Below are 21,392 nucleotides of genomic sequence, written 5' to 3'. Positions count from 1 at the left end.
TCCTGACGTGGTCAAAGGCTGGACCCAGTGTCCCAAGGTGGATCCCCCTATATCCAGGCTTGCGGCTAGATCCATAGTTGCAGTGGAGGATGGGGCTGCACTTAAAGATGCCACTGACAGACAGATGGAGCTCTGGTTGAAATCCATCTATGAAGCTATCGGCGCGTCGTTTGCTCCAGCATTCGCAGCCGTATGGGCACTCCAGGCTATTTCAGCTGGTCTTACACAGATTGACATGGTCACACGTACATCTGTTCCGCAGGTGGCATCCTTAACCTCTCAAATGTCTGCATTTGCGTCTTACGCGATTAATGCTGTTCTGGACTCTACGAGCCGTACGGCAGTGGCGTCAGCCAACTCCGTGGTTCTACGCAGAGCCTTATGGTTAAGGGAATGGAAGGCAGATGCTGCGTCCAAAAAGTGCTTAACCAGTCTGCCATTTTCTGGTGATCGACTGTTTGGTGAGCGTTTGGATGAAATCATTAAGCAGTCCAAGGGTAAGGATTCATCCTTACCTCAGCCCAGACAAACCAAACCCCAACAGAGGAGGGGACAGTCGGGGTTTCGGTCCTTTCGAGGCTCGGGCAGGTCCCAATTCTCCTCGTCCAAAAGGACTCAAAAGGATCAGAGGAGCTCAGATTCTTGGCGGGCTCAGTCACGCCCAAAAAAGACAGCCGGAAGACCCGCTACCAAGGCGGCTTCCTCATGACTTTCGGCCTCCTCTCTCCGCATCCTCGGTCGGTGGCAGGCTCTCCCGCTTTGGCGACGTTTGGCTGCCACAGGTCCAAGACCGTTGGGTGAGAGACATTCTGTCCCACGGGTACAGGATAGAGTTCAGTTCTCGTCCTCCAACTCGATTCTTCAGAACGTCTCCGCCTCCCGACCGAACCGATGCTCTTCTGCAAACGGTGTGCACTCTAAAGGCAGAAGGAGTGGTGATCCCGGTTCCTCTTCAGGAGCAAGGTCACGGTTTTTACTCCAATTTGTTTGTGGTACCAAAAAAGGACGGATCTTTCCGTCCCGTTCTGGACCTAAAACTTCTCCAAGTACGTGAAAACCAGACGATTCCGGATGGAATCCCTCCGCTCCGTCATCGCCGCAATGTCTCAAGGAGATTTCCTAGCATCAATAGACATCAAGGATGCTTATCTCCACGTGCCGATTGCTCCAGAGCATCAGCGTTTTCTACGCTTCGTGATAGGAGACGAACACCTTCAGTTCGTAGCTCTGCCTTTCGGTCTGGCGACAGCCCCACGGGCCTTCACCAAGGTCATGGCAGCAGTAGTAGCAGTCCTGCACTCTCAGGGACACTCTGTGATCCCTTACTTAGACGATCTGCTTGTCAAGGCTCCCTCTCAAGAGGCATGCCAACACAGCCTGAACGTTGCGCTGGAGACTCTCCAGAGTTTCGGGTGGATCATCAACTTTTCCAAGTCAAATCTGACCCCGACCCAATCGCTAACGTATCTTGGCATGGAGTTTCATACTCTCTCAGCGGTAGTGAAGCTTCCTCTGGACAAACAGCGTTCACTACAGACAGGGGTGCGATCTCTCCTTCAAGACCAGTTACACCCCTTGAGACGCCTCATGCACTTCCTAGGGAAGATGGTAGCAGCAATGGAGGCAGTCCCTTTCGCGCAGTTTCATCTGCGTCCACTACAATGGGACATTCTCCGCCAATGGGACGGGAAGTCGACGTCCCTCGACAGGAACGTCTCCCTTTCTCAGGCGGCCAAGGAATCTCTTCAGTGGTGGCTTCTTCCCACCTCTTTGTCAAAGGGAAAGTCCTTCCTACCCCCATCCTGGGCGGTGGTCACGACGGACGCGAGTCTGTCAGGGTGGGGAGCGGTTTTTCTCCACCACAGGGCTCAGGGTACGTGGACTCAGCAAGAGTCCACCCTTCAGATCAATGTTCTGGAAATCAGAGCAGTGTATCTTGCCCTACAAGCCTTCCAGCAGTGGCTGGAAGGCAAGCAGATCCGAATTCAGTCGGACAACTCCACAGCGGTGGCATACATCAACCACCAAGGAGGAACACGCAGTCGGCAAGCCTTCCAGGAAGTCCGGCGGATTCTGACGTGGGTGGAAGACACGGCATCCACCATATCCGCAGTTCACATCCCAGGCGTGGACAACTGGGAAGCAGATTTTCTCAGTCGCCAGGGTATGGACGCAGGGGAATGGTCTCTTCACCCGGACGTGTTTCAGGAGATCTGTCGCCGCTGGGGGATGCCGGACGTCGACCTAATGGCGTCCCGGCACAACAACAAGGTCCCAGCTTTCATGGCGCGGTCTCACGATCACCGAGCTCTGGCGGCGGACGCCTTAGTTCAAGATTGGTCGCAGTTCCGGCTACCTTATGTGTTCCCTCCTCTGGCACTGTTGCCCAGAGTGCTGCGCAAGATCAGGTCCGACTGCCGCCGCGCCATCCTCGTCGCTCCAGACTGGCCGAGGAGGTCGTGGTACCCGGATCTGTGGCACCTCACGGTAGGCCAACCGTGGGCGCTACCAGACCGACCAGACTTGCTGTCTCAAGGGCCGTTTTTCCATCGGAATTCTGCGGCCCTGAACCTGACTGTGTGGCCATTGAGTCCTGGATCCTAGCGTATTCAGGGTTATCTCAAGAGGTTATTGCCACCATGAGACAGGCTAGAAAACCAACCTCCGCCAAGATCTACCACAGGACGTGGAAGATATTCTTATCTTGGTGTTCTGCTCAGGGATTTCCTCCCTGGCCATTTGCATTGCCTACTTTTCTTTCCTTCCTACAATCCGGTTTGGAAAAAGGTTTGTCGCTAGGCTCCCTTAAAGGACAGGTCTCAGCGCTATCTGTATTTTTTCAGAAGCGCCTAGCACGACTTCCTCAGGTACGCACGTTCCTGCAAGGGGTTTGTCATATCGTCCCTCCTTACAAGCGGCCGTTAGAGCCCTGGGATCTGAACAGGGTTCTAATTGCTCTCCAGAAGCCGCCTTTCGAGCCTATGAGGGATGTTTCCCTTTCTCGCCTTTCACAGAAAGTGACTTTTCTTGTAGCGGTCACCTCTCTTCGGAGAGTGTCCGAGCTAGCAGCGCTGTCATGCAAATCTCCCTTCCTGGTGATTCACCAGGACAAGGTGGTCCTGCGCCCGATTCCGGAGTTTCTCCCTAAGGTGGTATCCCCCTTTCATCTCAATCAGGATATCTCCTTACCTTCTTTGTGTCCTCATCCAGTTCATCAATGTGAAAAGGATTTGCATTTGTTGGATCTAGTGAGAGCACTCAGAATCTACATTTCCCGCACGGCGCCCCTGCGCCGATCGGATGCACTCTTTGTCCTTGTCGCTGGTCAGCGTAAAGGGTCGCAAGCTTCCAAATCCACCTTGGCTCGGTGGATCAAGGAACCAATTTTTGAAGCCTACCGTTCCGCGGGGCTTCCGGTTCCCTCAGGGCTGAAGGCCCATTCTACCAGAGCCGTGGGTGCGTCCTGGGCATTACGGCACCAGGCTACGGCTCAGCAGGTGTGCCAGGCGGCTACCTGGTCGAGTCTGCACACTTTTACCAAGCATTATCAGGTGCATACCTACGCTTCGGCGGACGCCAGCCTAGGTAGACAAGTCCTTCAGGCGGCGGTTGCCCACCTGTAGGAAAGGGCTGTTTTACGGTCCTGTCACGAGGGTTATTTTACCCACCCAGGGACTGCTTTTGGACGTCCCAATTGTCTGGGTCTCCCAATGGAGCGACAAAGAAGAAGTGAATTTTGTTTACTTACCGTAAATTCCTTTTCTTCTAGCTCCAATTGGGAGACCCAGCGCCCGCCCTGTTTTCTTAGGGATTTTTGTTTTTTTCGGGTACACATGTTGTTCATGTTGATTGGTTTCAGTTCTCCGATGTTCCTTCGGATTGAATTTGTTTTTAAACCAGTTATTGTCTTTCCTCCTTCTTGCTTTTGCACTAAAACTGAGGAGCCCGTGATCCCACGGGGGGTGTATAGGCAGAAGGGGAGGGGCCTTACACTTTTAAGTGTAGTGCTTTGTGTGGCCTCCGGAGGCAGAAGCTATACACCCAATTGTCTGGGTCTCCCAATTGGAGCTAGAAGAAAAGGAATTTACGGTAAGTAAACAAAATTCCCTTCTTTTCCATGATTCACACACTATTTTACCTTGAGTATTATTATTAATTTTTTATAAAGTCACACGTAGATGTTTCCTATCCTTCGGCCTAAAATTTTTTTTAAAAAAAGTAGTAATTATTTTTTCATAAGCGCATGAAGGTTTTAATAAGGATATTTAACCTGTATATATATATAAAAATTTGGAATACATTGTTTTATGTTATTTAATCTAAATTTGATAAACAGTTCGGCTTTGTATATACTTTGGTGCACGTTTTATAGTTTTTTTTTATATTTTTTTTATATTTTCTTTGTCGCTCCTAATTGGGAGACCCAGACAATTGGGTGTATAGCTACTGCCTCCGGAGGCCACACAAAGTACTACACTTAAAAGTGTAAGGCCCCTCCCCTTCTGGCTATACACCCCCCCGTGGGATCACGGGCTCCTCAGTTTTATGCTTTGTGCGAAGGAGGCCAGGAGGTCGTGGTACCCGGATCTGTGGCACCTCACGGTAGGCCATCCGTGGGCACTACCAGACCGTCCAGACTTGCTGTCTCAAGGGCCGTTTTTCCATCTGAATTCTGCGGCCCTGAACCTGACTGTGTGGCCATTGAGTCCTGGATCCTAGCGGCCTCAGGTTTATCTCATGAGGTGGTTGCCACCATGAGACAGGCTAGGAAACCATCCTCCGCCAAGATCTACCACAGGACGTGGAGGATATTCCTATCTTGGTGCTCGGCTCAGGGAGTTTCTCCCTGGCCTTTTGCATTGCCTACTTTTCTTTCCTTCCTGCAGTCTGGGTTGGAAAAAGGTTTGTCGCTTGGCTCCCTTAAGGGTCAAGTCTCCGCGCTATCCGTATTTTTTCAGAAACGCCTGGCGCGACTTCCTTAGGTACGCACGTTCCTGCAAGGGGTTTGTCATATCGTCCCCCCTTACAAGCGGCCATTGGAGCCCTGGGACCTGAACAAGGTTCTAATTGCTCTCCAAAAGCCGCCTTTCGAGCCTATGAAGGAGGTTTCCCTTTCTCGTCTTTCACAGAAAGTGGCCTTTCTAGTGGCGGTCACGTCTCTTCGGAGAGTGTCCGAGCTGGCGGCGTTATCATGCAGATCTCCATTCCTGGTGTTTCACCAGGACAAGGTAGTTCTGCGTCCAATTCCAGAATTTCTTCCCAAGGTGGTATCTTCCTTTCATCTCAATCAAGATATCACTTTACCGTCTTTGTGTCCGCATCGAGTTCACCAATTTGAAAAAGGTTTGCATTTATTGGATCTGGTGAGAGCACTCAGGATCTACATTTCCCGCACGGCGCCTCTGCGCCGCTCGGATGCACTCTTTGTCCTTGTCGCTGGTCAGCGTAAAGGGTCGCAAGCTTCCAAATCCACCCTTGCGCGTTGGATCAAGGAACCAATTCTTCACACCTACCGTTCTGCTGGGCTTCCGATTCCATCAGGACTGAAAGCCCATTCTACCAGAGCCGTGGGTGCGTCCTGGGCATTACGGCACCAGGCTACGGCTCAGCAGGTGTGCCAGGCGGCTACCTGGTCGAGTCTGCACACTTTTACCAAGCATTATCAGGTGCATACTTACGCTTCGGCGGATGCCGGCCTAGGTAGACAAGTCCTTCAGGCGGCGGTGGCTCACCTGTAGGAAAGGGCTGTTTGACGGCCCTATCACGAGGTATTCTTTTACCCACCCAGGGACTGCTTTTGGACGTCCCAATTGTCTGGGTCTCCCAATTAGGAGCGACAAAGAAGAAGGGAATTTTGTTTACTTACCGTAAATTCCTTTTCTTCTAGCTCCAATTGGGAGACCCAGCACCCGCCCTGTTTTTCTTAGGAAATTTGTTTTTTTCGGGTGCACATGTTGTTCATGTTGAACAGTTCAGTTCTCCGAGGTTGTTTCTCGGGTTGAATTTGTATTTAAAACAGTTATTGGCTTTACTCCTTCTTGCTTTTGCACTAAAACTGAGGAGCCCGTGATCCCACGGGGGGGTGTATAGCCAGAAGGGGAGGGGCCTTACACTTTTAAGTGTAATACTTTGTGTGGCCTCCGGAGGCAGTAGCTATACACCCAATTGTCTGGGTCTCCCAATTGGAGCTAGATGAAAAGGAATTTACGGTAAGTAAACAAAATTCCCTTCTTTGCTTATATATCGTCCCTCATGTTGAAGCATCATTATTATTATTATTATTATTGATTTTAACATTGATATGCATATTTTTATGAATTATTCAGAAATAAAACTTATTGAAATCACTGTTTTTTTGTGGACAATCCTTGCTCCTCAAATGTTGTTTTGAATTTTATTAGCAGTGAATATTAATTTCAGACCTTGTTGTTAATAGATAAAATGTAGCCTGACACAGAGGCTTCTTAGGCTGCTTTCACACATCCGGTTTTTGCAGTGCGACTCAATCCGGCTCAAAAACCTATGCAACGAATGCGGCGAAAAAAACGGATCCGTTGCATACGTTTTTCCATGTGGCCCGTCCGATTTTTGACAGATGCGGCTTGATACTGAGCATGCGCAGTGCAATAAAACGCATCCGGTGGCCGGATGCGTTTTTTGCCGCGGGATGCCGCATCCGGCGTCCATAGGCTTGCATTGTAAATCGCGGCATGCGTTTTTTTTCGCCGCACAAAAAAAGTGCCAGGCAACATTCCATCCAGCCGCCGCATGGGCTAAATATGCCGCATCCGGCAAAAACCAGACGCAACGCAAGGCCATGCGGCACAATACAGCGCTAATACAAGTCTATGGGGAAAAACCGCAACCGGCGGCAAAAAAAACCTGTTGCGTTTTTTCTGCAAAGCGCCGTATTGTGCCGCTCAGCAAAAAACAGATGTGTGAAAGCAGCTTTAGCGGACACTGATTCTGCCCGTCTGTGGTTAAGGCTAAGTTCACATTTCCGCTAAAATCTATCAGTCACAATCCGCTGCTCTTGTAAACAGCGGAATCCGTTTAGCGGATTCCGCTGCTCCCATAGACTTGTATGAGCAGCGGATTGTGACTGATGATGCTGCGTTGCACCCTCCGCCCGACTGATCAGTCGTGGAACGACTGACCGCCGGGCGGGGGGAACGCAGCATGTAACGTTTTTTGAGCAGCGAGATCCGTCGGATTTCGCTGCGCATGCTCTCTGGCTCCCTGCACACGTCACCAGCTTTGGTTGGTTACCCGATATTTACCCTGGTTACGGTGCAAGGAGCCAGCGCTAAGCTGTGTAGGCCCGTAACCAAGGTAAATATCGGGTAACCAAGGTAAACATCGGGTGCTTTGCTGTTACCCGATATTTAGGCTGGTTACGTGTGCAGGGAGGCCGACACTTCCCCGCTCGGCCCCGCCCCCTCCCGCACTCCGCACATGTACACACACACACACACACACACACACACACACACACACACACCTGTCCCCAGCCATGCAGACAAGCACTGACACCCTCGTCTGGCCCCGCCCCCTGCTCGGCTCCGCCCCCTCCCGCACTTTGCATGTGCACACACACATACATACATGCACATACACACACTCACTCACTCACAGATACACTCACCTGTCCCCAGCCATGCAGACCGCAGCACTTCCACTGACATCCTCAGCGCTTGGCCCCGCCCCCCGCTCGGCTCCGCCCCCTCCCGCACTTTGCATGTGCACACACATACATACATACATACATGCACATACACACACTCACTCACTCACACATACACTCACCTGTCCCCAGCCATGCAGACCGCAGCACTTCCACTGACATCCTCAGCGCTTGGCCCCGCCCCCCGCTCGGCTCCGCCCCCTCACACACTTTGCATGTGCACACACATACATACATACATACATACATACATACATACATACATACATACATACATACATACATACATACATGCACATACACACACTCACTCACTCACAGATACACACACTCACCTGTCCCCAGCCATGCAGACCGCAGCACTTCTACTGACATCCTCAGCGCCTGGCCCCGCCCCCCGCTCGGCTCTGCCCCCGAACTCCGCCCCCCGCACACAACGGAATCCGACAAAGAATTCTGTTCTTTGTCATCCGTTGTACAGCGTTGAACAGCGCATCAGTCACATGCGTCAAGCGACGCATGTGACTGATACAAATCAACGGAAATGTGAACTTAGCCTTACTTCATAGTGAAGCGTCTTCAGACAACAGCACAGCGTCAGTGACACCTACTGGCCATGACATGGCATTACAGGCAATTTCTGATTTTTAATGTTTCTTATAAATCAGCACTAAATTGTGTGTGTCCTGTTCCGTACATACTTGATAACGCTCAGCTCTGTTTCAGCCAGCCCTTCCTTACACTACAGGGCGAGCTACATATCATGCCGTACACGAGACCCATTTGTTAGTGTCCTGCCCTACCCCAGTGCTGGTAACACTGCTGGGAGCGTAATGGTGTGATCATACACCTAGATGGGGTTTGGAGAGATCCATGCACCTGGTACAAAAACAGCCATCCTCTGAAAGATCTAAAATGAATCTGCCATGTGTGCACATAGCATTATGGAGCTTTGGGGTTTTATCATGGCTGGCTGGCAAGTTATTGTTCAGGTGTGTTTCCTGTAATGTGTTGCGATTCTCCCAGGTTCTGCGTGCTGAGACGCTGCGGCTGCGTATTCTCCGAGAGGGCGCTGAAAGAGATCAAGACTGACGTATGCCATAAGGTAGGAGTCTTATTGGAATGTCTGCCCCTGCTGTTGGCATGTGTTGTCACGCTGTACTGAAGCAGCACAGAGTATTTTAGGAGACTAGTCTACTGATGAAGGCAGGTGCAGAATGGTGACTCCCAGGGCAATGCTGCATGGCTTGTATAGCCCCCATTGCTCAGCGGTATCCCCTTCCTCTATGGCCCTGTCACTTTGTATCTAGGTCGATCATTATGGTAGAACACAAAGTGGTTTAGCCACGGTGTAAACGGTGGGACTTTCCCCCGGGGCCGTCGCTAAGGTTTCTTGTTACTAATCCTTTATTTATGTTCTGTAAGATCATTAGCGGCTCCTCCTCTGGGATCGCTCCCTGGTGGTGGAGTCATCACAGCCCTGCATGGTATTAGTCAAAAGGCGCTCTGATAGGTCTCGCTTATGTTACGATTAGTCACAAACCTGTCCAGGGTCTGAGAGTGCAGAAATAATGGTTACATGGAATCCGATAACATGCACAATTGTGGCTAAAAATTATTATTATGCAAATAAATATATAGTGGCATTAAGTAGTAGAAGGACCGTATTTTACTTAATGATCCAAGTATATTCTACATATAAACAATTGAGTCACTGTGCACATTATTTATCCTGCATTATACTCCAGAGCTGCACTCACTATTCTGCTGGTGCAGTCACTGTGTACATACATTATATTACTTATCCTATACTGATCCTGAGTTACATCCTGTATTATACTCCAGAGCTGCACTCACTATTCTGCTGGTTCAGTCACTGTGTACATACATTACATTATGTGACGCCCTGGCAGGGCCAGGTAGTCACAGTTAGGCCCCCGCACAACACCTTTCCCTCACCAGGTATCTCACAGCCGACCTGAAACCCTAGTCACCCCCCCTTAGGGAAAGATACACACCAGTGGGCGGGACCAGGCAGTTGGGACACACCCACCTAGGGGTCTAGACAGCCCAGGGCGGGAAAACAAACAGTTTATTGTGTGAAGTTCAAGTTGAGAGGAGTAAAGCTGGGGCTAGGTGTAGCTCCAGCAGGAGAGTTCAAGTTGAACGGTACCAGGGTAGGAGCCCTAGTGCCTTTGGCTAGGTGGCAGATGGTGGTCTCCGTCTTCGGGAGACGGGAAGACGGCTTGGCAGAACCGAGGTGGACCGGGACAGGGTTGTAGCCCTCCGGTACCGACACGGGGAACCGACCCGGAAACCGTAGCACAAAAGGGGGTACTCGGACCCTGAAGCCAGGACCGGAACCAACGGCCTAGCTAATTAACCAATTGAGGCCAGGATTACAGGTCCTGTCCCACCCAGAGTCCCTCATAGAAGACAACAGCCCACCGATAGGGATAAGAGGTCACCGCCAGGGCCCATAGATCCCACGGGCCAGCGTCTGCAGGCACGGCTCCTCAGGCCACAACCAGCCAGGAGCGGACTCCTGAGCTCCAGACTAGCAAGTCCACCATTCACACAGTCAGTGCAGAGGAAAAGGACAGTGACCACCAGCCCGGGTAGGGGAACCTGAATGCAACTGGCCGCGGCGGCCGGCCACCATCACCATGGTTTACTAAAAGGACTCGTGTGATTCTACTTACTGTAAGTATCCAACTAGCACCCTGCACAAAGACACTGGGTCCCGGGGCAACCATCCCTACCCACGGAGGGGTTAACATCCAGCTGCCACTACATCTCCCCCAGGTATCCCACAACAGCTGCGGTGGTGTCTTGCTTCACCACACACCGTGGGTGGTGTTACGAACTTAATACGGCCTAGCCCGTACGTCTACGTCCCCCCTTTTATTCGGCGTGTCCGCGAGACCCCCGTGTCCGGCGACCCTCGAGCCACCCACCGCAGGGCCGGATCCGAGCAGCGCCGGCTGCTGGCAAGGGGGCGGCACAATTACTTATCCTGTACTGATCCTGAGATACATCCTGTATTATACTCCAGAGCTGCACTCACTATTCTGCTGGTGGAGTCACTGTGTACATACATTACTTTGTTTTTGGTGCAACATAGAAACTACATACAGTATATCATACTTATTATCCAGGTTTCCATTAATTTAATTTTGCATAGACGATCAATAAATCTCAAATAAAGGATGTAAGTCAGGGAATCCAGCCTTGGGCTTCCCATGCGGGGCACTGTGTTTTCTCTGATGGGTCTTCCCCGTTGTCATCCTGATGAAGGGTATTAGTATGATTATTGACCTGTGCGGCGTGGATCTGGAGTGGCCTAAATAATACTTGAGTCTGATCAGAACAGAATGGTGCTGTTTGTTTGGATACCTGTGCTGAAATTTGGTTGTGCTGTCGTCCGCTCCCCGGACCCCGCACCGCTGCCCGGACTATGCTCTGAAGTAGCTCGCTGTATTCTTGTCTGATGTGATTGGCCTTTGTTAGTCCTGTTACTGCAGCTGACTGTGTATTTTCACATTGCGTGGCTGATCCTTCCTTAATCCGCTGTCCATGTCGCATTTTATGATCACCCATCGAGGGTTAATAAAGTTATCGGAATCCTGAGGATTTTCTGGGATTTACAAGGTCACGGCCGTCTGTTTCCCATACAGATGTGATTTGCATGTATTCAAAGGACATATTGCATTTCCCCTCTGGTGGACGCCATCACTTTAATGCCTGTGTAGAATACTCATCTTGCAAATACCAGCTCTGCTTCACCGGGACCTCCGCCCCGTCCAGGACCCGCCGTCTGTAATGTCTTTCTAGGCAATCGGTGACCAGGCCGTAGCGACTCGGGTCAAACTTGTTTGCAAATAAGTGAGGAGTTTCGATCAACCAGCGCAGATCTCCGAGGCCGTACACACAGATATCCCGGACGTAGTGCCCTAAGAGCGGAATGGGACAAATAGGTGAAAACGTTCAGACTATATTTCATCTGAGGGTTCGTTACAATTGTATCCAGTTCTTTAACCCTAGAACACGCAACCATAGAAATCCACCATAGAAAACAAGTAACCTAGCAGGCCTGCGAGGCCCCAGGTATGCATTCTAGGGTTAAGCTATATGCAGGGAAAATGTATGGAAGGATTGTCAATACTGGATACTGTGACAAACCCTCAGACTAGGTTCACATTTCCGTTGTTTTAAATCCGTCAGGTCAGTCAGCGACAAATCCGTCGTTTTTTAGATGTCAACTGATGCAACGGATGTGTTTTTCACAGGATTCCATTCACAGGAATCCTATGAAAAAACTGATCCGTCGCGTCTGTTACATCCGCTGTACGTCCGTTGTTTGACGGATCAGTCATGATCCGTTTGTGTTTGGGACAGCCCAGTGGGTGTGCCAAACATGCTGGGCATGCTCAGTAGAGCATAACGGAATCCAGCGCTGGATTCCGTCGTAAGGAATCCAGCACCATAGACATACATTACAAGCTTGACGGATGGCGACAGATTCCTGCGCGGTGCGTTCATTTTGACGGCCCGAAAAAAGTTACATTCTGCGTTGCTCCCACCTGGCGGTCAGTCCAAAAACGACTGACCACGACGCAGCGGATGCAACGCAAGGTCATCAGTCGCAATCCGCCACTAATACAAGTCTATGAGAAACAACGGCATCCGCCAAACGGATTGCGTTGTTTACCAGAGCCGCGGATTGTGACTGATACAATTTAACGGAAATGTGAACCTAGCCTCAGCTGAGAGCAATGTTGGAGAGGTGGGGTGTAAATACTGACTGCTCCTATTCACCAGCAAGCGCAGAGCTTAAAGATTGAGGAATTGAAACCCAAAGGGCCCGATTTCATCACTTGAGGGTGACCCCTTTATATACAGCATTCCAGAATACTGTATATATCAGCCCAGGTGGCTGTTTAGAATGTGAAATATACTTTTATTATACTCATCTAGAGGGGTGGTACGGTCTGATGGGTGTCACTGCTCTCGGGTCCGGCGTCCCCTCTCTGCGGCAATCGCAGTCTTCCTTCTACCCAGACCCCTGTGGTTGACTTATTCTACGTCATCCACACATGCAGACATTGCGGTCCTGTGCAGGTGCGCTTTGCTCTGCCATGCTGAGGGCAGATCAAAGTACTGTAATGCGCATGCGCGAGGGAAGGTTAAAGAACGCATGCGCACTACAATACTTTGGGCAGATGAAAGTGTGCATGTGCAGGACCTCATTGCCGACTAATGTGGATGACGTAAAAGGAGGACTGAGATCACCGCAGAGAGGAGGCTCCGGACCAGAGAGCAGCGACACCCATCGGACTGGACTGTGCCCCAGGTAAGTATTATAAAGGTGTTTTTTAAGTTCTTCACAGCGACCTGGGCTCTTATATACAGTATTCTGAAATGCTGTATATAAGGGCTCACTGGTGGTGGCCGCAGCTTGTAGGGGCCAAATCTGGTGACTATAAGCTCTCCAAATCTAAACTAACCAAACCAAATCTGGTGACTATAAGCTAACCAAACTAAAACCTCTTCGGGAGGAGGGACTGGGGTACATTTGTGCAAAAAATATTGACTTTATAAAGCAGCAATTGAGGAATCGGACAAAATAATTTGGAAACCTCCAAACCTCTTCCATAAGAATGAACATAGAACAAAGACAGGCGAACGCAAGTAAAATAGGCAAAAAATAGATGGACCCAAAGTGTTAGACATTTGTAGAAATCTCCTCTTTGCAGTTGTCTTTCTTTTCTGCGCACCCTACCAATAAGTTTTGGATTTGAGGAGGTTCTCTTTAAGACGACAGCCTGGGTATACAGCTTTTGTGCCACTTGATGCCAATGAGATGTGGCATCGAGAAGATGTAGTGAGGTGCAAAGCCAAGCAAACACTCCCGGGAAAGACTGATACTGTGCCGTACCCACAGCAGGGCCTGAGGAGCAGTTACACATGGATTCTCTCTATGTCAGACCTTGTGTAAAGAACAGCTCAGGGTGTTGTTTCTTTAAAGCATCACTCCAGTTTTTTTTTTTTTTTATTTTTTATTTATTGCACCACTGTAATGGTGCTTTAAATGCAAGTCCCCTGCACCTTGCTTATACTCGCCCTCCGGCGTCGTCTTTTCTTCGCTGGCGATTTATGAACTGCCAGCAGCTCCAGTGTTTCATGGAGCGCTCCATAGGTCACAACTCAATACAGGTCTATGAAAGCCTCGTTGTGGCTCTCACAGACTTTCATTGGGGGCTTGTGATGTTTCTTCTGTCCAGTCAGATGCTACGGACACAAGATGGCGCCGTGGGACCGGAGCGACGCCGAAAAAGGATGAAGCAGTCAGAGGGTGACTATAATACCAGAGCTGGGGACCTGGCTTTAAAGCACCACTCCGGTGCTGAAAAAAATCCAAAATGCAGGTGTTTTGCTTTAACGCAAACATAGTACATTTCTGTAATAGTGAATGGCCACGTCTGACTTTAAACATGCACTGATGTATCCTGGCCCTGCCCTAATGTTTTGTACCCTCCACATTATGATCCGAGGGCAGAAGATTGTAAAAGCTTACCACTGCAGCCAGAGTGTGAGATGCCCTCCTGGTCCTTCCATTTCACAGCTCGAATGTTCCCCTCCCAGCCAGCGTGTGGGGTTGATCCCGGAAAATCTGAAAAATAGACAACACAGTTAAAAGGCCCTCTAACCCAAAAGTCTGAAGGTTCTAGCGGTTTTACTTGTTGCCTGCATATTACATAGATATTTGCATATTACAGATCGTGAGGAATCCAGAGGTTTTTTTCCCCGTATGGTTGCCTTTTCCCAGAAACAGCTCTTCAGTAGGTTGCTAGACACAACGCATGCACAGGTGTGGAGCTATATCTGGGAGAAAACAGCCATGTTTTCTCCTTTTAACCGTGCTTTACATTTTAATTCCTCACTTTCCTCAAGATCTCTGTTTGCTGTAGCTGGATGTGAACACAGAGGATAGCTTGTACTGACTTTATACTACCCAAAGCTGAAGTTGTCTCCAGCCTAAATAGTCTTCCATAAACTGAATACATCAGCATTATAAATCTGCTGCAATGTGTCCTCATCCTGGTTGTGTATCACAGATTGGTTACAATATAACAAACCCACAGCTGTGCGAACTCTTATATCAGGACAAGTTTTCGCCCTTACAGAGCATAGACCCCTCTGGTCTTGGTATTCAAGGTGAATCTGGATTAGGGCAACAAAGTTTTTTCAGGCTTATTTGAAAATCTCACCTTCAAGCCTGTTGAGGGTCACCCAGTAGTGCTCATCTGGACTATACGTGTCCTTTGACCACTCTAGGAGATCCTTCGCCCTTTGGTCCGTCAACACAAATTCTACAAAGTTCCTGGTGAGGGCGTAGTAGGCCGTTCCAAAGTAGAGCGTGATGTTGTGTGGGGGGCCGGTCTTTTCCTCCTTGGTGGGGTACACGTAAGACTTCCCCATATGGACAAACTCCTTGTAGGTGGCTTGTGTGCGGTATTTCATGTGCGGCGGCTGGATCACGCCCGGTGTCAAATTCTTTCTGTTCCATCTGCCCTTGAGGTACTGGACGATCTCCCTGTTGGTCTTCGTGGGGAAGTCTTGGCCGCATAAGTTTATGACGTGTCTCCATGGAAGGTCAGAGCGGACCAGATCTTCCATGCAGTTGATGTCTGCCCGTAGCCGTGAAAACCCTGCGTACACCACAGTCTCCTGTTGGGTTGCTAAGAACACATTCTGGAAGCAGCTGGCCAGTCGCTGCACTGCCTGACTGTATGTCTTAGAAGACTTTTGATCGACATGGATGCAATACACGTTCTGCGGAGCATATATGGCAACAAGCAACTTGATGAACATGTCCAGCTGTTTGTGTATGGTCATGATGTATGCCAAGGGGTAGTCCGCCTCCTCCAGCGACAGTGGTGTGGTTATAAAGTGCAGCTCATTTACCAGGTTGGAGCAATTGGACTGCAGTGGGATCGGGCCTTCTTCTCTGGATGGGCCCAAGGCTTCTTGACATATATTTCCCACCACCAGGGCGGCAGGCTTCCCATCGAATAAGGCTTTACACAGTTCCCCAGGATAGAAGCCGCATTCCTTGATCTCCTCCTCTACGCTCTGCCCGTCCTCCAGCTGGTTAATGTTGTTAATCGCAAAAAGGACGATAGAAAGGCCGACGCATAACATGAACCCTGACTTGGTGCATCCAAGGAGGCTCATTGTCTGCTCTGCCGGGATCTTGTCGTCAGCATCATTGGCTCGTTTCCTTTTTGATCCTGCAGAAAGAAAAATAATTATACCAATAAGAAAAATATTGAAGAAAATATTAAAGTATTACATTATTATTCCAAAATATCTCTCTATCCACAGCCTTAGGGTGCTTTCAAATCAGCATTTTTATGCCGGTCGGCAAAAAACCACAAACCGTATATGGCCGGATCCTGTGAATTGAATGTGCAACGCATGCAACCTCAATTGTTATTTTACCGGATCATTCTACTGTTTATGGCTGCTGTGATGGATACAGCGGGACACAGAATTTATCGGCCGGCACTGGAGTCAGCTGAACTCCTGATCTCACAGCCCGCACATGCTGTGGATGCAGGTTAACAGCAGTCACTGCCTGCTGCCGATCACATGTGACCGTGTGCGGTCTGTGTGGTCAGGAGTTCAGCTGACCTCAGATCAGCTGACTCCAGTGTCGGCCGATTACTTGTTCTGTGTCCCCCTTCATCCATAGCAGCGTGTGCGGGCTGTGAGGTTAACGGACTTCAGATCAGCCGACTCCAGTGCCGGACGAACTCAGCTGACCTCACAGCCCGCACACTCTGCGATGGATGAAGGGGGACACAGAACAAGTAATCGGCCGACACTGAAGTCAGCTGGTCTGATAACTTGTTCTGCTAGCTGTGTGGTCAGGAGTAGGGATAAGTGAGCAGTAAAATGCTCGGCTTGCTCGATGAGCGAAGCCCATGTCCATCTTGTTTTTTTGTTTTGTTTTTTTAAATGAATTTAAAAAATAAATATAAAAAACAAAAAAAAAAAAAATAACCCTAGGGTTAGGGGTAAAAAAAAAGTGTGTGCATTTTCTATTGTTAAGGGTAATCCAAGCAGCTACTGGCTGCTCACCCACACTGCTTGGTGTTACCTTCACTGGCAATGGAAAATCCAGGGAAGCCCCTTTTTATTTTTTTTTTTTTTGTTGTTGTTTTTGCCCAAAAACTAAAAAGAGAAAAAAAAAAACGTGAGTTTCGCCATATTTTTGTATGCTAGCTAGGTACAGCAGGCAGGTACAGGCTGCCCACAGCTCCCTATTGTCCCCGGCTGGGAACCAAAAGTATACGTAAGCCCTTTTTTTAATTATTGCATTAGTTTTATGAAATTAAAAGAAAAATAAAAAATGACATGGGTTTCGCCCAACTTTTGAGTCCAGCCAGGTACAATTAGGCATCTGGGGACCGGAATCCGCAGCGCAGGGTGGCCCAAGCTTTCTGGGCCCCCCCCCCCCCCCCGCTGTGAATTGCAGTCTGCAGCCACCCCAGAAAATCGCACTTTCATAGAGGCGCCATCTTCTGCCGCTGTATCCAACTCTTCCAGCGTCCCTGGTGGTGGGTGGCACGCTAGGTAGTAAGGGGTTAATACCAGCTTTGTTTTACCAGCTAGTATCAAGCCCAAGATAGTTAATGTCAAGCCACGTTTGACCTGGCCATTAAGAATCTCCAATAAAGGGTTAAAAAAAGACACCACACAGAGAAAAAATACTTTATTAGAAATAAATACACACACACACACACACACACACACACACACACACACACACACACTTAGGGACTCCATCTTTATTACTCCCTCTCACCCCTCCACGATCCTGGTCTTCTGTCGTCTATCTAGCTCTGCTGTTTTAGAAAACATAGGGGAGGAACTACTTTCAGAAGCTGTGACTTCTGGTAGAGCAGGCTCCGACGCTCATTGAACTACATTGCAGGTACTGCCGCAATATGAAGGACAACGCATTTGTAAAGGTGTGGAGACACGGGGGTCATTGGGTGCTCTCGGCCGTTGATCTGGCCGCCTTTAGAAAGACAGCATGGCCCGGGGCTCATCCCAACTGAACGCCCGACCTCTAACTGTGGGTGGAACACTACTCAGACTTTATTGGATCCCCCAAACAATTAACGGCATATGGCACATAACCAGCAAAACCACAGAATGTAACCGGCAACAGTTTCTTACCCTTCCGCTGGCTCACCCAGGATTAGAATGTCCGTGCCTCAGAGCTTCCAGGGCTACTTATTCCAAACCAGCAGTACCCCGCTTTTGGCGGGCACCCACCGAGAACGGAATAATGCCGGATTTAGGAAGCTGGCTGAGGACCGCAAAGTCTGTAGTCGGGTGACTGGATTGTCCCAAACTGGATTCCTTCCTTAGGTAGTCCTTGATATCTCACCCGAATCCTTGCATTCGATGCTGAAGTCCATGTAGTATTATAATCCAGGTTCAGTTATGGCTTGCCAATCGGATCCACAGATCCTAGATTGGTATCATGTAGCAAGATTCTACCCGGGCAATGGACAGTCCTCCTTATACCCCTGAGCTCTCCATTCAGACCATTGGGGTCTTCACGATTGGTGGATAAGACTGGGCTCTTATTGGCTAGATTTCAAGCCGTATACAAAATATCCCTAGTAGTAATGGTCTCTGACAGAGACGAGGGAGAGACACCTAAGTTACATCGCATCTAGCAATTAACATAGTAATACAATGGGAGGTTCGCATAATTGATTTGTCTGGGTGTCTGACCTTCACTGGCCAAGGCAATTACATGAGTCAACAAGAACTTTAACACTAGACTCCCAAGTGTCTTGTAGAAGCAATGAGGGGCTTTTCCCCCGTTTGTAAACAAACTATCATGTCTGGCTGAATTTTAAGAAACTTAACCCATGCTAGGCACTAACAGTCCATGTCGTCACAAAAGGATCCGGCTTTGCGGCAAAAAACCCCCATTCATGCCGCATTTGAAAAAAACACTGATGTGAAAGCAGCCTTAGCTGCAGTCACAATTCTCACCTACAAGTCACATTTGTAGCTGCATTCACAGTTCTCCACATTGAACTCTGCCAACATATTTATCTACATCATATGTATTTCCCTTCAGTCCTTTACAAAAATGTGTAAACCTACTCTGGCTTGGTTAGAAATCGGTCAGTCTTACACCACCAGACACACTCACTATAGCGGATCTACAATATTCATATGGGAAATAGAGAACAGGGAATGGGTGTTAGGAATATCCATCATCTCATACAGGACGTAGGCAAAATATTGTGCTCTCTACATCCATGGACATTAATATGAAGTCGTCCACCTTTGCTGCTATAACCATTTCCACTTTTGGAAGATTTTTCTACAGAATTTTGGAGGTGTATGAATTTTTGCCCATACAGCCAGAAGAGCATTTGTGTAGCCATTAATGTTGGGGAGAGGCTGGGTCACAGTCTGTTTTAGTTTACCGCAAAGGTATTGGAGGTCGAGGTTCTGTTCGTCTGTCATGTTCTTCCCCAAAAAGTTCCCTTTAACTATGTCTTTATGGACCTTGTGCCCTTGGCATAGTGATAGGGTACAGAGAAATGTCTTCCCATAAAGTTGGAATCTACAACTGTCCAAAATATCCTGAATACTAAAGGATTAATATTTTCGCTCAGTGAAAGTAAGTTGTGTAGATTTAGTATCATCTCTCCTCCACCGAACTGTACATCTGGCACAATGCAGTCAGGTAACGTTCTCCTGGCATTTACCAAACCCAGACTCATCCATCATATGCCATATAGCGAAGTGTGATCCCTCACTGCTCAGAACACGATCCACTGCTCCAGAGTCTGATGGCGGCTTTACACCACACTGTCCGACGCTCAGCATTGTGCTTGGTGATGTAAGGCGGTGTGTAGGTGCTCCACCAGGAAGCTCCCGGCGAGCGCAGTGTCTGTGCTGATAATACCAGGTGAGGTCTGCACTCTGCAGTTATGGTGTCAGCAGAGTGTCGGTGACTTCTCTGCCCTCTGCTTCTCAGCCCTTTTTTGGTGTTCTAGGGGTGCGAGCGGGGGATACAGACAGAAACCCCCAACAGTTCTCAACGGAGGGCAGTGGATGTGTGAGCCTAGCCTTATATAAGCTCTTTCATTATCTTCATGCTCTCAGCCACTAATATACAGTAAGAGGTTCCCGAGGACCATTACTTCTGAGATTTTATTTTCCAGACATTGATGATGATGTACATATGTGCATTACTGATGACCTCTCTCCTTGTGGTTTATATCAGTGCCCCCACTAGGATATAATGACAGGAGGGCTCAGGTCCTCACTTACCCGCTCAGATGTCCTCATCCCCCGGATAGACTCTCCCGTGCTGCAGACTTTTCTGATGATCGGAGGTGGTTGTTGTGTCAGGTATCAGCAGCTGAGATTGCGTTTCCAAGCAAGCTGAAATTTCCTATCTGCCGGCCCCTGGGACCACTCCTGCGTCCTTTTGGGTTTCATTAAATGGAAAGCAATGCTACAGCAACCCTCACATCTCCAAGATGCTGCACATTAATGAGCATTTATCCCAGTACACTCGTAGAAATCTTTGATGGGTCGTATGAATTTCTTCTATCCTTGTTTTCAGTACATAAACAGATATTTGTCCTGCGTTCCCAGGTCAGGAGCAGAATGCCAGTATTACAGTATAGACTGACACTTAAAGAACTCCTTTGTTAGCCAAACTATGCAACTATGGCTTTAAGAGCAACAGCAAGAAGGTGACGAGGCTTAAGGCTGGCGTCATTGGTAGTCACCCACATAGAAGGCACAGGCTGATAACATTGGTTACCTGTCACACAGGGCAGTGTAGGAAGCTTTCTGCATTTTAGTGGGATATCACTATAAATTCATGTGTGGGTGGATGGCAGTATCTTACCTTGTGCGTGTCTCCTGCTCTCGTTTTTCGTACCGGTGTCTCACACCTGCTCCGTGGTTGCAGATTTTTGCTAGTAAGTTTTTGTATATTTTGCTTATGCAAAACTGGCCAGAGAAGTAATCCACCAGAGTCCTCTGTGCTGCGTGTGCAGGGGACATTCAAGAGGGAAGAAATGGGTTATGACAGATGCAAAAATGCAAAAAAAAAAAACCATGTAAAGAATATCTAAATGTCACTTACCGGAAATCGGAACGTTTGCAGAGTTCCAGGTCACTCACTCACCACTAATGGCACCAATACCTTCCCTATCTAATCTCCAGTCACCTCCATATACCTCTGCCCTAATATATCCACAGCCTGCACCCTCCATACACCTCTGCCGTAATCTCCCATCCATATCCTGTTCCATCCACTCATATCTGACTTAATCTATCTCCCTACATGTAATCTGAAGTTAACCTGCCCCCTCCGTATATATCTACCTTTTTGTCCACTTTGCTTCCTGTCCCCTCCATACATTTGTGACCCAATCATCACAAACCTCCCACATGCAATCTCTTCTCCTTAGCGGTCCCCTCCATACATCCCTGTCCTAATTTCGAGCCCATAGTCTGAGAATTCAGATTTGCTGTACGCATGTTGCATTTTTTTTGTCTGCAGTTTGTCACCAACTTCTGACAAAAAAAATGCAGCATGTTCTATCTTTTTGTGTTTTGTTCCTGCGTTTCTCACTAGTGA

At 48.8% G+C, this 21,392-nt stretch overlaps 2 protein-coding genes across 3 annotated transcripts in view; one reads left to right on the top strand and one right to left on the bottom strand.

The window, feature by feature from the left end:
* The window catches only part of RTF2 (replication termination factor 2), a 95,862-nt gene that overhangs the window by 54,061 nt on the left and 20,409 nt on the right, over window positions 1-21,392 (top strand). For both annotated transcript variants that reach the window (XM_075350573.1, XM_075350572.1), the window contains exon 5: window positions 8,711-8,789. In XM_075350573.1, the coding sequence (XP_075206688.1) occupies window positions 8,711-8,789 (79 nt within the window). The remainder of the gene's footprint in view (window positions 1-8,710; window positions 8,790-21,392) is intronic.
* LOC142310318 (putative beta-1,3-galactosyl-O-glycosyl-glycoprotein beta-1,6-N-acetylglucosaminyltransferase 7) lies at window positions 10,843-20,141 on the bottom strand. Its single transcript, XM_075347833.1, has 4 exons — window positions 20,066-20,141; window positions 14,956-15,978; window positions 14,262-14,357; window positions 10,843-11,637 (listed from the first exon to the last, which is right to left on the bottom strand). The coding sequence occupies exons 2-4, from the start codon at window positions 15,920-15,922 to the stop codon at window positions 11,417-11,419; spliced, it is 1,284 nt and encodes a 427-aa protein (XP_075203948.1). The 5' UTR covers window positions 15,923-15,978; window positions 20,066-20,141; the 3' UTR covers window positions 10,843-11,416.

Source organism: Anomaloglossus baeobatrachus, chromosome 5, assembly GCF_048569485.1.
Source record: "Anomaloglossus baeobatrachus isolate aAnoBae1 chromosome 5, aAnoBae1.hap1, whole genome shotgun sequence".
Taxonomy (NCBI): domain Eukaryota; kingdom Metazoa; phylum Chordata; class Amphibia; order Anura; family Aromobatidae; genus Anomaloglossus; species Anomaloglossus baeobatrachus.
The sequence above is the reverse complement of the archived record's forward strand: the minus strand, read 5'-3'. Positions and strand labels throughout refer to the sequence as shown.

Coding starts and splice junctions, on each gene's coding strand:
- LOC142310318 (XM_075347833.1), bottom strand. CDS start 15,922: ATGAGCCTCCTTGGATGCACCAAGTCAGGGTTCATGTTATGCGTCGGC. Junction 14,358..14,955: donor GACCCTCAACAGGCTTGAAG/GTGAGATTTTCA, acceptor TCTATTTTTCAG/ATTTTCCGGGATCAACCCCA. Junction 11,638..14,261: donor CTCACACTCTGGCTGCAGTG/GTAAGCTTTTAC, acceptor TTCCGCTCTTAG/GGCACTACGTCCGGGATATC.